Source organism: Penicillium cinerascens (genome assembly GCF_028974065.1).
Source record: "Penicillium cinerascens strain IBT 15544 chromosome Unknown scaffold_4_segment0_segment1, whole genome shotgun sequence".
NCBI lineage: Eukaryota > Fungi > Ascomycota > Eurotiomycetes > Eurotiales > Aspergillaceae > Penicillium > Penicillium cinerascens.
The window spans coordinates 4,241,512-4,256,347 of NW_026695298.1; the positions used below are offsets into that span (position 1 = coordinate 4,241,512).

A 14,836-nucleotide genomic window follows, 5' to 3' on the forward strand; every position below is an offset into this window, starting at 1 on the left:
GGCCTTGTGCAAACTTCCTGTGCATGAATAAATTAAGTACTACGGCCTGAAACAGCCCTAGGGTGCTTGGTCTACTTCAATTCGACAGGGATCTCATAGGCCCGGGAATGGTCACTACAGTAAACAAGTCAGATGATTTGTGAATAAACCTGGCGCGAATAACCTTATCAGCCACTCGGGCTTAACTATTCCTCCTATTGGATGACCTGGAGGGCTGGCATTTTTGATGACAATTGTAGAAATGCAGGCACATCTCCGGTATGCAGGCAGAACGGTGAACCTAGGAGGGGCCTTATAAACCCCAAGTTTTGTCGATGGCAAGATCAGATGTCAGGCAAGATTTCAAGAGTCTAATATATGCGCTGGACCATTACAAATACACTCTTTCATCATGCGGGCCTCATATGCAGAGTCCGAGCATGACCTTGACATTATCGACCCTCCGGAGATCCACGCAAATGGCTCCAATGGAAAACGATCTGCTTCGACAGGAGCTATGCTCCGCCTCTCTCTATGGGTCTCCCTCGCAGCGTGGATCGCCAATTTTGACAACGGCTATACCGGAACCGTATTGATCATGCCTTCCTACAGAAGGGCGTTCGGGACATGCACCGAACTCATGAATCCGATGACCAACGAGCTCGTTGAGCATTGCTCACTCACCCCACTACAACAGTCGCTTATCAGCTTGAATTACATGTTTATTGGTATAGGGGGTGGCATTTCAGGTATCACAGGCCGATATACCGGACGCCGAGGTGCCATCCAGATCGGTTGCATCCTGGCCATTATCGGTGCTGCTGGAATGCTCGGCACAGGAGGAAGGGGAAACGGCAGCTTTTTGCACTACATGCTGTGCAGGTGTATCAGCGCCATTGGAATCGGGCAGCTTATTTCTGCGAGTGTGACCTACGGCTCGGAGTGCATAGATGCCAGCAAGCGAGGCATTTCCCTGGCGCTCTACAACGTCGGACTGGCCATGGGCAATGTTGCTGCCGGGGCTGTGTGTGCCGGCACTGCCCAACTCGAGCCGCGAAATAACTGGCAATGGAAGACGCCTATTCTGTGTCAGATTCCGATGGGAATCATCCTGGGTGCGGGCATCCTGATGTTCCCTGAATCTCCACGGTGGATCCTGAACAACGACGAAACAAGGGAAGAAGAGGCGCGCAAGGCTTTCAGTATTTTATATCGCATCCCAGCGGATTCCCCCGAGATCACTGCTCAAATTGAAGACATCAAAACTCACATCAAAGAGGAGCGAGCTGCCGCGGCGAGCACCTCATGGCTCGAGATTTACAACTCTGGCCAAATCCGCCGGACATTAGCTTCTGCTTTGATCATGATTGGGCTCTCTATTACTGGAATTCAGTTCGTGCAGCCGTACGCAACTACCTTCCTCAAAGGCGTCGGCATCAGCAACCCATACCTCATCAACGTGATCATCGGGCTATGCATTTTGGCCGGATCGTTTATCGGGCCCCTTGTGGTGGAGTACGGCGGACGACGATTCGCCATTCTGATCGGCTATACCTCCATGGCAGCATGCATGCTCGTTCTATCCTCGGTCAATACAGCGCTAGGATCCGACAACGAGATCGCTAAAATGGTCGTTGTCATTTTGCTCTGTTTCTGGGCATTCATATTCGGCGGAACTATCGCACCAAGTGCTGGCCTGGCCTCGGTGGAGATGCACAGCGTTGCGCTTCGCACGTATGGACAAGCAAACACGATCATCTTTTACGGCTTGTTCTCTTTTGGTGCTACTTTCTGGACTCCCTATATGCTGGATCCAGATCACGGTAACATGGGTCCCAATGTTGGGTACTTCTATGCCGGTGTGACTGTCGTCATTGCAGTCTTGGTGTTCCTGCTTGTACCGGAAACTGCGACTCTGTCCTTGGAGCAGATTGATGACCTTTTCTATTCGGGTATTCGGCCGTGGAGGACATCCCGGGCAAGCAATATCGAGATGACGCGGCAGAGTGCGCGAGAGAAGGATCAAGAGATGGCGAAGTAAATTGAGCGTAAAGAGCAGAGGCTACTGTGGTCACTGTTAACGATCTCTTGATTTTGTACTGTATTTATGAACGAAACAGACGGTATATACGATAGCAATTATACCCAGTCAATAACAAATGAAAAATAGTTGAAACCTCGGAAGAAGCAAGGTACGAAGAAATTGAACGAGTCTGTCTATATACGCTATTTTGCATTCGTCAAATACATCAACACCGGAATCCATCCGAGTAGAAAAGAACTGCACCCAACGCTCAAAGGTGCTCCAGACCAAACTCACGACGCTGGAGAAAAGACGTTTTGGACAGAACTATACAAGACACCATCACTAAACTAAGAAAATTGCGAAGAGGCACGCTCGAACAGACAGATAGGAGAAATGGAAACCGGCTCGTGTAGACCGGTATAGACACAACAGTTGGCGCTCATGTACATGCAAAGAGAAGGCTTGTCCTTGCACCCCGCCATCAAGCGGAGGTGAGTCAAGCGTAAGGAGTGAAGTAAGGTGGGTATTTGTCAGAAGGAGAGGAAGGGACTTGCCCAAAGGGAAAAAAGAAATAGGCAGAGATGAAAAGGAACCTGGGTAAGGAATGTACTGCTGTAGTCGAGAAAGGGGTGAAGGTTGGTGAAGAATGGAGTAAGAAGGCGTCCAGGGTGAAGAGAAAGAGAGGGAAGTTGGCGAAGAAGTTGGAGATAGGTGCGTACGGCAGGAGGGTTGCCAACCTCAGAGCTCAGTGCGGACAGGCTCATCGTCGGGATTTGGCTGCACCTTGCGCTTGTTCATCATTTCCTCAAGGATATCAAGCCGTTGGCGTGTCGTCCGAAGTGCATGATCCATCTCTCGTTCCGAAACCTTTTCCTCACGCAGTCGATCAATAAGATCACGCTCATCAGCCGCATTGACTCGGGAAGACTTGCGGCTCGGGTGGGCCTCTGGCATACGGTGATGCAGCGTTGGGAAAACCATGCCATCCATTCCGACGCGGTCTTCCAGCCAGTTCCAGAGCTCACTTTCCTCACGTCGCCACATTTCGTCATAAGCGGCCAGACGCTGAGGTAGACTGAGACCGGAAAGGCTCGCGTCGCGAGACAGGGTGGATGAACTAGAAGGTGTCCGGAAGAACACCATGTATAGTAGCAGACCGATGATTAGAATCACAACATTGCCACTCCAAAGCGGCTTGAGCATGCTGGTGACGGGCTCCAGAATCGGGCGAGCCGGTTCAAAGAGACCCCAAGACTCAGCTTGTCCCGAGCCAGAATCCGCAGATTTTTTGTGACCAGCAGCCGCAGACGCATCACGAGTGGCAGCGTCGCCCTTCTTGCGACGACCCTTGGCGCGTCCAGCGCCAGCGGTGCGCCCACGAGGAACAACACCGATCTTCAGAGCCTTGACCAGGTCGTTACCAAATGTCGTCTGGCCGTCAATTGCACCTTTTTCAATAGGACCTGCAGCGAGTTAACTTCACGGCCCACATTTCAACATCACAAGCAACATACCTTTCAACCAACTCTTACCCGACCACTCTATCGTACACGTCATGAGGAAACGGGTTTGGTTGCCAGGAGCCCAAGTAAAGAGATACTTGGTTTTTGTGGCAAACACATTACCACTGGGCACGTCGGGGGTCTGGGTACTCAGCGTGACAAGGACTGCCTTCTCCAAGTCCAAAAAGTCCAGGTTCTCAGTACTGATACACTTGGTCTGCTTGGGACCAATCGAGCCATTGAGAGGTTTGATGTAGGAATACTTTCTGATCCGGCTCTCGCTGGTCAGGCCCTTGGCCGTTCCTTCAAACTGAAGCTCGCCCGATTTCTGGTCGTCCACGAGAAATTTGGTCATGAACTCTCCCGACGCAGGCCCAAATACTAAGGAGTAGACCTTTCCGAGCGGTGCCGGGATGGTTTCATCCTTGATGACCTTTTCATATTGACCATTGGGGTCCGTATATTCGGTGGGAGCGTGTGTGGACGGTCCAGGGAAGTCTGGTTCTTTGGAAGTCACGGATTTGTCGCCATTCTTGGTATCGCCATTGGTGTTTGGCCCGGAACCAGAGACCATTGCATTTGTGGACAAGCCCGAGGGTTGCCGGCTCAGACCTGCTCGGCCGGGCAGTGACTTTTCACTAACGTTTGCGCTAGCCCCGGCCTCGAAGAAACTGTCGGCAGCGTTCCCTTCTTCATCCTCGTCGTAAACTTCGTCTTCATCGGAGACCACGCTTTCGGAGTCACTCTCTCCGTCTCCAACCTTCTCGGTCTTGTCACCAGTAGAGTTGGTGACCCGAGTCCCATTGACGGAACTCTTGATCGACGGATGGTTGATCTTCCAGATGTTGACCATCAGATCGTATGTGGATTCCCGGCTCAGCAAGCTGCGGAAGGTATGACGAGCATGCAAGGTCTGAATAGCAATCGCATTGGGGAAAACCATTGCGGTATTTTCTTTCTCGACGGCCACGACTTCATCAAAACTGATGACAAGAGTCGTTACCCATCCTAGGATATTACTGGAGAAACAAATGTGGCCCTCGGAGACGTAGATACGACCAGCGAGAATGATTTCACGCTGTAACGCGCAGCTGTAGTCTTCGATCAGATAGTCGTCCTCTGGGACACTTCGGAACAGTTGATGGAAGTCCCTGTTGCGTTTCTTGCTTGCCACAGCGAAGCCAGTCAGCCGAGGTACACTGGAGTTAACACCAGGAACACCGAGAGCCAGAGCGCTGGCCCCGATGGCACCAATTGTTGAGGCAGTGGCCCCGGACGAACCTCGGTGGCGGCGCGCAAGCCGACTGCGCACACTTCCACTCCGCTTGATACCACTCCCAATATCGCCATCAATGATACTGCCAGTGGGAGGGGTATGGTCCCCAGTGATAGTGCCATCTTTAGGAAGAGAAGCAGTAGACTGGATATCCAAGGCGTCATCTCCAGGGGAACCAACGGCAGACAAGTCAGTGGGCTTTTCGTAAGCCATGTGAATGGCACGTGCTGCGTGCTGGTCCTCAAGCTTTGCAGAATCCTCGTCTCGCCGCTGGACCGCTGCATTCTTGCGCTTGTCAACTGGAGTTGCGGGCTTGGTGACAACAACGCCATCAGTGGTGGTGATAACCTCGCCGGGGGGCGCGTCAATGTCCAGGTGACTGAAATTCAGATCACCAGCCCCGAGAGTTTGCACAGCAGATGGTTTCCCGTCTTCACCCTTACTCCCATTGGAAGTACCATCGAGACCCTCGGGATTGCCTTCAGCAGAAGTCTCTTCGGGGGCTGCAGCTCCGGTTGAAGAGATTGTTCGACTTCTCTGTTGGTTGTTGAGCGTGTTGCTTATGGAGGATGCCGCATTTTGGGCGACAGAGAACACAGAAGAAAAAAAGCCACTTGGTTGATTCGGCGAGCTCTTGAGTGACTTTCCTTCATCCAGTGGGCTCAATGCTGTTACATTCGATAACTTGCTTGGGCCATGAGCCGCAGAGGCTGAGCGCACCCGCCGATGCGAAATCATATTTCCAGAGGGACTCACAGTAGTGACCCCTGGAGAGGATATAGAATTTCGAGATTTGATCGACTCCGGCGAATCCGTTACTTCACCGGACAGGATTTGGTTATCGAGCGGTCGGTGTTCGGTCGGTGTTGGAGGGGTTACAGTCGTAGCCGGGGCTGGGCTGGCGGTATGCGGAGGCGTATTCGGCAGCGGGCTTGCCTCGAGAGAACGAGGGTTCTTCTCAGCTAGATCCGTACGAATAGGAGCCGGTAGGGGCCGAGGAGCTTCTTCTGGGGCTGCTTGAGCTCGTTTTGATGCCAGACTATTGCGTCTGCTGCCAAATATACTCCTCCCGCCTTTGCTACCTCCCGATTTGGATGATGCTCGGTCCGCGTCGTCGCTCGCGTTCGAACTTTTCTTGTCCGAGCTGAAGGCATCTTTCAAGCGTCTCCCCGGCGAAGGCGAAGCACTCCGACGCCTGCCATTGGTGTCTGCCGGGACATCCAAGGTCATGCTTGATTGAGTGCCTGGCCTCGGAGGATCATCGCTGGTAGCCGATTCTGATCCAGTCGCACTAAGACCAGTCACAGCGGATTCGGCGTCGGCATGAACTCCTTCAGAATCAGGGGCGTCCACGGATTTGGTCGTGAAGAAGGGGGATGAGGAGGTGTAGAATCCCGTATGTGAGTTATGAGAGGTCAAGGGCGGAGTTCTATATGACGAGGATGTCAGTCAAATGCCCAAAACTGTTGGATAGGGGAGAAGGAGGTGCTCGGCGTACCTGTCGGGTTCGGAATCGTCGGTCAGTAAATTGATGACTTCGCCCTCTGGCAGGGCGAAACTGTTGTTGGATGAAGGTATGGCCGAATTGTCGTCGCGGGACTCGTTCGATCGGCTTTGTTGGAGATCCTCCTCAGTGACAATCCCCGGTACGGGCGGCGCGTCCGCAGATGTCTGATTGTTCTTCTTCCGCCTCCGTCGCGCTTTAAGGAGCTTGGAGATACCACTAGGTCCAGCCTTGGCGGAATCTAGCACTTCTCCGGCCGATGTTTTGGGTCGTTCGGAGCTGGAATCGATGGATGAATGGCCGTTACTCCGACTAGAGCTCTCCATCGCTTCCGACTCCGCGGAGACGGTCCAGGCACGACGTGACCTGCTGGTCTGCAGGCTAGAGGTTTCGGAGTCGGCCATGGTGGTCGAGAGATGAGTCCCGGGCCGTTAGTAGTTGATGGATCGAAAGAGAGAACATAGGCTTTTCGGCTGGGTAACCCTGTCAATGGGAGGACATTGCAGAACAATGGACAAAGTGGAACCCCTGGAGCAACAGATCAACGAGGGGAAGAAGCTCCGCAGTTGACCTTAGTCAGGTGCACGGGGCCGAGGCCGTACTTTCGAGTCTACTCTTCGATGTTTCCAGTTTCCTTTGTGTTCATATTCCTTGATTCTAGTATGGAATATTCCACGATGACATCTACATTATCCTACTGTTCCCTCGTGGAGATGGTTAGCGTAGCTTTTCCCCACCGCCCAGAATGCCGATGTGACGGTTGTGGTCGGTGGATGCTGCTTTCAGCTTGAGCTCCGGCCGATTAGAGTAGATACCACCTAGCGTTAGGATAAGAACAAAAACAGTATTTTATATTTCTTATCGTACTAGGCCTGAACCCCTCGTGAAAGCACCTTAGATAGCTCGTGTGGTGTAAGACGGATAGATCTGTGGCTGATGCCAGTTGCTCCTCCCTTGTCAGTGGACATGGCGTCACTCATGTTCTCTTCTCTCTCCCGAGTCATCCAAGACTGGTTACCTCGACGAATGCTCCTCGTACGGCCCATGCACCGTTGAATAACCATGGAGGCAGCTCCGCTTACCCTGGTAAGGCGATCCCCACGTTCGCGCTGCTCCGTCTCTGACTTGATCCCCAAGGCCCACACCCACGCGAGAAACGCGGTGCTCGAGACCCGTAAGTCGAATCCCGTCGCTGCCAGCGAGGAACATGATCTGGCAGCCGGTGAATTCGCTACAGCTGCCCAGAGTAGCTCTGACCAAGAGGTGAGCCGTATCTGCCCCTCCTTCGAGGGTATCGCGCGCTGACCGCAATCGGGCACACAGGCTCTCCGAACCCTGAAGCTACTCGAACACCACCACAAGACGTTGGCCGAGATCTTGAGGTTCCAGCATGAACATCCAGCCAGTATAACCGCCGAAACGCCGACGAGCTCCCCGAATCCTGCGAGTCAGCCCTCTGTTACAGACTCCGGGAGCACCAAGGCCACAAGCCAGGATGCTCAGAACCATCCTCCGAAACTACCGGGAAAGCCTCGGATGCCCAGTCGCGAGTCCTCAAATATAGCAAGCAATCTGGCATCCGCAAGAGGCATACCTTCCCATCCTCGTCGTGGGTCGCCGGTGTCACCGACTCTTTCTGCCCAACAAGCCGGGGCGAAAATGACAGAGGGGCCATCAAGGGCCAAATCTGGAGAATCAAGGCTTCGCGAGGTCCCAAATAAGAGCCGTCAGAGCCGAGCACCTGCACCCAGACAGCCGTGGTCTCCTCCACTATCCATACATACAGAGATCACATCCCATGAAGTTGTACCCGCAAACGTCGGCGCGAATTTGCCCTCCAAATCCAAATCGTCAGCAAGCGATGAGCCGTTCCAGCGTTTCTACTCCACATTTGAAGGCCTGATCTCGAGGATTTCGGCCCCGCTAGCCTTTGCAGGCCTTCCTCTAGGGTCAGAGGACCCCGCCAAAGCTGCGCCTGCAAACCGGAAGTCGGCCGCTGAGACCAAACTGGATCGTCATCATGCGACTTCAGATCGATCCTCTTTGTCGATAGAGCCAGAAGTGAGCCGTCTGTTCTCTCGAGCGGCGCTGCGATCGATTCAAGATACACCAGGGAGCAACCCTGGAAATACTGCCGAGTCCTTCTACGTCGTTCCTACAACGGGTGGAACAATGTCTTATGCCGGAATTCTGACTCGAGCGGAAAAAGAGGCACGCCGAAACAGCTTGGAAGAGGCGGATGACGAATTTGTGGATGCACGGGAAGCCCCAGCATCACCAGAGATGCGCCAGAGTATAGGCAATTCTCGAACTGGGCGTCATGGGGCCTCAGACAAACTCATGAGCCTCCAAAACCCGAAGACTGTAGAGGAGCTACAGATGGAGAATCACGCACTGAAACAGCTGTCTGATACTCTTTCGAAACGGCTACACATGTGGGAAGTGAATGCACAGTCGTCATCCTTGGCACTTCAGCAGTCATTGAGATTGATTCACCATCACAACACTGGGTCTCCAGAGCAGTTAGCACAAGCATCATCAGCCGCAACATCCCCGGTGGCCCAAATGTCCTCAGCACCTGCCACCTCCGACATGGATCCCAAAATCAAGGAGTTAGAGGAGCTGGCTCGTCTCAAACAACAAGAGTTGGATCGCGTTGGACAGGAGAATGAAAAGCTGAAGAACATTCTGGGGCGGTACCGCGATCGTTGGGAGAAATTGAAAGAGGGTGCCAAAACGCGACGGGCAGAAGGTCGTCCACCCGATGGCCAAAGCAACCAAAGGCCAGATGTTTTGGCTTCTCCCCAGCCAGAAACTGATTCTTCCAACCAGGCGGCTGGCCGAACTGCGTCTGGATCAGATGGTGGAGGCAACGCAGAAGGGCCTTGAAACATGCGTTTTTCTCTTATTTTCACGACACCACTAAGTTGTTACTTCACCGGCCAATTTCGGTTAGATATCTTAGGTTTCGTTCACTTTATGAAGAGGAGCATAATTATTCGTACCTCTACCTGAGTTTATGAAATTCGTCTCATGAGCCCGATGTATGTCTAGACTCTCAAGCTCTCTATAAGCATGGGTATGCCATGCAACACTTCTCAGAACCTCCATTGTTCGGTTCCTCTCAAAATTTCCAAAAAGCCTTCCCCTCCAAAGTTGCATATCGTTTGATGTTCAGAAAGCCAGCATACCAAAAGCCGCCACGCCTATCAAAGCAAAAGGAGCCGGAGCATTGGATGTCGGCGCACTGCCCGCGGCAGTTGAGATGGAGCTAGGTGCAGAATTACTAGGTGATCTCGTGCTCGATCGAGTGGTTGTCATAGTAGAAGCACTCGTTGCAGGTCCAGTCCGGTTCATGGAAGTGTTATCGTACCCTTTGATTGAAAATCTCTGGCGAAAGGTTATAGACTGTATTTTCCGACATGCTGTTGGGAAGAGTGAGTAGGATGTAGTAGCCATCACCGAATAGAGCATTGTGTATGACCTATCACTTGTATTTGCCTTAAGTGCTTATTATGCCGCCCAGAGCCTTCAGGTCATCGGTATCATTACCACTCTTCAAGACCAGCTGGACCTGTCCTGGGTATTTAGCTGCTTCCGAATTCCACCGTTTGCGGCTAGAAATGTGTTGTACTTGCCAGGCTTAGTGAAGCAGACCAAATCCGTTGTGGTGTTTGCTTGACCGATAGTGGTGCCCAATAGGCTGGTGATAATCGCAGTGTACTAGTTGACTCGTATTCGTACTTTGAATAACGGATAAGATTTTGTGCAGGTTCTTGAAGGTCTCAGAAGTAATGGAAAAAAGTAGCCTTGGTATTCGGTCTGCTGTTTTTCTATGAATATTTATTCGAGAGCTTTAAGAACAGACTCGAGCGCTTGAATACTGGAGATGCAATATCAAAAATTGTCTCATCACGTGAAAATGGACATAGTGCGATGAGGTTCAACCAGAGTGCGCTGACCTGTGTTATATGCATCGACGGCTTCTCGAAAAATACAACCCCAAGAACTAAAGTAAACGTCGCAAGCCTTCGCTCGAGTGTCGATTTTTGAGAATCATAGCGGATCCGTACACATCATCCTATCGGAGGTATGAGCCGATGAGGCGACCCGGTAGTTTCCAACAACATTTAGAGGAATTTCCCGTACCTTATTCTCTGTCTCTCAACTACCTCGTTCGTTTATTAATTTCTCCCTCTTATGTTTCTCATGTCTCTTACTTCTCTTACTTCTCTCGCTTCTCTCACTTCTCTTCCTTCCCTCGCTTCTCTTATTTCTTTCTCTCTTACTTCTCTTACTTCTCATACTTCTCATACTTCTCTCTTACTTCTCTCTTACTTCTCTCTTACTTCTCTCTTACTTCTCTCTTACTTCTCTCTTACTTCTCTCTTACTTCTCTCTTACTTCTCTCTTACTTCTCTCTTACTTCTCTCTTACTTCTCTCTTACTTCTCTCTTACTTCTCTCTTACTTCTCTTATTTCTCTCTTACTTCTCTTATTTCTCTCTTACTTCTCTTATTTCTCTCTTACTTCCACCTGCTGGCTTCATGAAGCCCTGTTTTCTTTTTATCGCTGCTCTCGCGCGCACCCACCTTGTCAAGATGGATCTCCAAGATCCAAGTGTCCTCACTCATAACGTTCGCGTTTATGATAACGATGGAACCATACTAGCCTGTAAGCAACAATCACTCAGAGGCTACATATACATGGGAACCAAACCAAACAAACCATTTACACCACGCCAACACAGCATTGCAAGTCACCCCGGGTCAAACTCACTTGACTTGTGAGATGCTTTATCGCTACTGCAGCATGATTTTCATCATCCCCAACCATCGAAGATGGGCATTATTCCCTCTCCGCCAAAATGGGTCAACAAGCCGCCATATGCTTCGTGGAGACAGCCCAAACCCCGTCCACCCAGGCAATTACATTGTCCTTGACTATCAATGTGGGTATACTACATTCTTGGGTGCTAAGGTCTCTAACATCCATTAGACCAAGGCCCGATCACCGTCCAGCTCACCAGCGAGTGCGCACCACGTCGTGTCACCACCCAGGACCAGAGCGATCGGTCTCAAGGGCGAAGTGAAAGAGAACTATTGGTAACTTGAGTCTATAATTGCGAGGCGCACACTATGACATAACTGATAGATTTATAGCAGTCACGGCTCCGAAGCAGTGTTTGTGCGAGAGACACAGTTTGTGCAATCACGAATAATGGCCCTGCCTATCCAGACCCTAACAAACCATATGAGGGTCTGGAAGCCTGCCACATATTTCCTACAAGCCAACTTGCAGAGTGGAACCGAAACAATTACCGACGCTACATTACCGATACCAGTCCTGCAAACCAAATTGGACAAAGTGGCCTTTACTCCCCTCAAAACGCGCTTCTTCTCTCCCCTGAAGAGCATCGAGCGTTCGATCAGTTCAAATTAGGGGTGGATCCGGATGTAAGTCTTTTTATGTTTCCCTTTTTCTATTTTTTTGTTATAACTAATACCTTATGAATTTAGGATGGTTACAAAATAATCGTTTTCGGGCCAGACCCAAAAAAAACCGGAGGGAAACGCCTCAGGCGGTCTGCCAGATGTGGTACTAATCCAAACGACCGCGTCAGTGCAGATCTTCTGCGTTGGCATCTGAGGATGTGTGTGTACCGCAATATGAAAGCCAATGCTGAGCCTCGGTCGCTGTGGAAAGAAGATCTCGGCAGCGACGATATCGGCCAAATTCTCGAGCAGCCAGATGCCGCTGAGAGAATGGAGGTAGAGCTTTTCACGCGACTCGGAGAATTGGTGGCTTGAGTGCATTCGGAATACCCAAATGAAATTCGCAAGATCGTGACATTGGTACATCAAGTTGCTATCAGCTTCAGAAATACATATTACCTGATTTGAAAGAACGTTGTGAAGTCCGTAACCCTCTAACCATATATATTGGATTTCTCTAGCAGCCTTGCCCACAGGTTAGTCTACCCAGAAGTGAATGAAAACCCAGTGTTGAATGACTTGCCACCAGGCAACAACATACCACGAGAGAGATCCAAGAGGATAAAACTGGCCAGAGCCACAGTCGCCAGGATCAAAAAGATGGCGAATTACAAAAAGTGGTTAGCATGATAGAAAACTTGCCGTACTTAAGCTCCACATGCTAAAAGCTATGAAGAGAAAATGAGAGACAATGATGAGAGCCGTTCTTGTTGGAGCGAGTTTCTTCATCTATTGCCGAACTGTGGCCATTCCCGCATCGAGGCAGTTTTGGTCTTCAGCCTGAAGCGGATCTTGGTAGGTCTCCATGAACTATCAGAAGACAGAGGACAGTCACAGGGACAGATTGCTGATAAGCATGTCTTCATGTTGAACGCCATCCATGTTAATAAACGCTGATGTGACTCTGGAGAGATATTCCATGCTCAATTTCTTTTTTGCTAACAGAACACAATGCGAGAAATAGAAATATTAAAGCAATATGATAAAGAAGAGAGACAAATATAAACGATCAGCAATTGCGTCGCACGCCTGAAGTAGAAGCTACCCTGTCTTCAAGACTGGTCGCATTTCACCGGTGTAATTCACCTTTCGCATCCATTGCTCGACGCTCCGCACCCTCTGCGGGAAGATTTTGTCCAAGTATTCATAATCCCTTCTGATAATCCCTTTATTCCCTCCAGAGCGTTGGTACAATTTCCACCAGGCGGAAAAGTTTTCCCTGTATGAAAGTAATGTTGGATCCTCTCCAGCGGTTTCAGCGCCTAGTTTAACTTCCGACACCGTGGCGAGGGGGCCGCTGGTAAATAACTCGTCAACCAAGACATTATGATACCGCGCGGGCTTCCCAGTGACCTTGGTAAACGTCGCCGCAAGGTAGTCGTACGAAACGTGCTCTATCGCCACTTTGAGATTCATCCCGGCTGACTGACTGATGTGTGAAAAGATCCAGTGCACATAATGACCCAAGTCTTCCAGGTGTATGAATGGGACAGAACCGTTTTCTAGAGGCGCCTCAAAAACATAAGTTCCGTGTTCGTCCTGGCGGGGCCGTAGCAGCTCAAATAGCATTTCAATATAAGGCCCTGTCGTCAAAACGGACCATCGCGTCGAGTCTTCCCTCTGCGGGATCGCAGAGAGCCACTGCTCCACGTGGGCCTTACCGTAGTAATGGCCGACTCGCAACGTATCGTCGTATTGCGTGTCGAATGTGAAATTGTCTAGCGAGGACCAGATGAAGTGTTTCACCTTGGCTTGGACGGCTAGCTCATAGATCCGGATCCCCCAGTAGATCTCATTCTTTATTCCCAGAGCAAAGCTGTTCGTGTTAACAAAAGCGAGATCCATACCGGCAAAAGCCCCTCTCAGAGATTCTTCGTCATCAATGCGGCCCAGATACAGGGACACTTTCGGGAGAGACGCCAGAAGTTTGGAGTTTTCAGAGGTTGAATCCCGAGTCAGCACGCGAATGCTTGAGTATTGTGGTTGTCGAGATAGCTCTAGATGTCATTCTATTAGTTCATTCGTATTTTCCAGGGGGTTCACAAGGACGAAATGGCGTCGACACTCACCTTGGACAATTGGCATTCCCTGGGCGCCTGAGCCGCCAATGACTAATACGGATTGAGCAGACATGTTGCCTCTTGAGATTATTGCTCGAGTTGATTGTCAGTGAGTTGCAGCGCTTCAATTTATAGATTCTTCAGAAGCCAAAGCCGAGGCAGCCATACAGCACTGTTTCTTCTGTGATTCATAAGCACTCGCATTTTCCGCAAACCCGAAACGCGAAACCTAAGGGTTGGAGAAAATTCCTCGCAGAGAGTACTTTCAGCAAATTATTGGTTAATAATTGGGGCAGGCGTATCATGTTGTTGCAAGATATTCTTATCACGTTAATTAGTTAACTAGGCATTATGATTACTCAACGCCGAATGAAACCCCAGCTGGTGACGAAATAAAGCCGTAGTGGGTGTGGGGTGACGGAGTGGGCACGGCTAGAACCCAGCCAATCGCCGAACCATTCTTAGGTTTTCCTTTTCCTGCTCCTAACAGTCTTCGACCCCCGTAATAGCTGATAGTGTCATCGGATTAGTATGAAGATGACGGCAACCGATGCGTTGTCAACGCTTTTGTGAAACCTCGGCACAACGGGCTGTTGAGTAACTTAAACTTGAAAAACGTTGAAAATGACCAGTGTATATCCTGGGCAATAAATTCATATCCAGTCTTTCAGAGACGTGTCTTTTGTCCTGATGAAGGAGAAAATTGCGTTTTGGTAAGGTTTAGATGAATAATCGAGTAAACTAGACGCAGGTAACTTAGCGGTGAGAATCGTCATTATACTTTTCAACACTCTATGATTACTAAACTCATAGACCATTTAACGTTAACTATCGGTAGCTTAAATCTCTACGTTATTGGAAGCTTATAAATTCAATTAATAGAGTTAAGTGTACTTGCCCTCATATATAAGGTATCGCTTGTCCCCATCTTAAGTATACAAATATCAACTTGAACTACCATTCATATTAAATTATCCTTTGTTCCGAATTTTCC

General features: G+C 50.2%; 5 protein-coding genes across 5 annotated transcripts; 3 read left to right on the plus strand and 2 right to left on the minus strand.

Annotated features, from left to right (window-relative positions):
- Positions 1 to 391: 391 nt before the first annotated feature.
- On the plus strand, positions 392 to 2,020 carry N7498_010737 (uncharacterized protein; the record flags this gene model as incomplete). The annotated part of the gene is made up of 1 exon (XM_058457793.1): positions 392 to 2,020. One exon carries the CDS (start codon positions 392 to 394, stop codon positions 2,018 to 2,020), a length of 1,629 nt encoding a protein of 542 aa, XP_058304692.1.
- A 723-nt stretch (positions 2,021 to 2,743) lies between these two features.
- On the minus strand, positions 2,744 to 6,691 carry N7498_010738 (GRAM and VASt domain-containing protein; the record flags this gene model as incomplete). Its single annotated transcript, XM_058457794.1, has 3 exons — positions 2,744 to 3,468; positions 3,520 to 6,212; positions 6,282 to 6,691. 3 exons carry the CDS (start codon positions 6,689 to 6,691, stop codon positions 2,744 to 2,746), a joined length of 3,828 nt encoding a protein of 1,275 aa, XP_058304693.1.
- A 658-nt stretch (positions 6,692 to 7,349) lies between these two features.
- On the plus strand, positions 7,350 to 9,176 carry N7498_010739 (uncharacterized protein; the record flags this gene model as incomplete). Its single annotated transcript, XM_058457795.1, has 2 exons — positions 7,350 to 7,550; positions 7,611 to 9,176. The coding sequence occupies 2 exons, from the start codon at positions 7,350 to 7,352 to the stop codon at positions 9,174 to 9,176; spliced, it is 1,767 nt and encodes a 588-aa protein (XP_058304694.1).
- A 1,712-nt stretch (positions 9,177 to 10,888) lies between these two features.
- N7498_010740 (HNH endonuclease signature motif containing protein) lies at positions 10,889 to 12,097 on the plus strand (the record flags this gene model as incomplete). Its single annotated transcript, XM_058457796.1, has 5 exons — positions 10,889 to 10,924; positions 10,983 to 11,238; positions 11,286 to 11,392; positions 11,450 to 11,743; positions 11,807 to 12,097. 5 exons carry the CDS (start codon positions 10,889 to 10,891, stop codon positions 12,095 to 12,097), a joined length of 984 nt encoding a protein of 327 aa, XP_058304695.1.
- A 726-nt stretch (positions 12,098 to 12,823) lies between these two features.
- Positions 12,824 to 13,915, minus strand: N7498_010741 (uncharacterized protein; the record flags this gene model as incomplete). The annotated part of the gene is made up of 2 exons (XM_058457797.1): positions 12,824 to 13,779; positions 13,852 to 13,915. The coding sequence occupies 2 exons, from the start codon at positions 13,913 to 13,915 to the stop codon at positions 12,824 to 12,826; spliced, it is 1,020 nt and encodes a 339-aa protein (XP_058304696.1).
- Between the last annotated feature and the right edge of the window lie 921 nt (positions 13,916 to 14,836).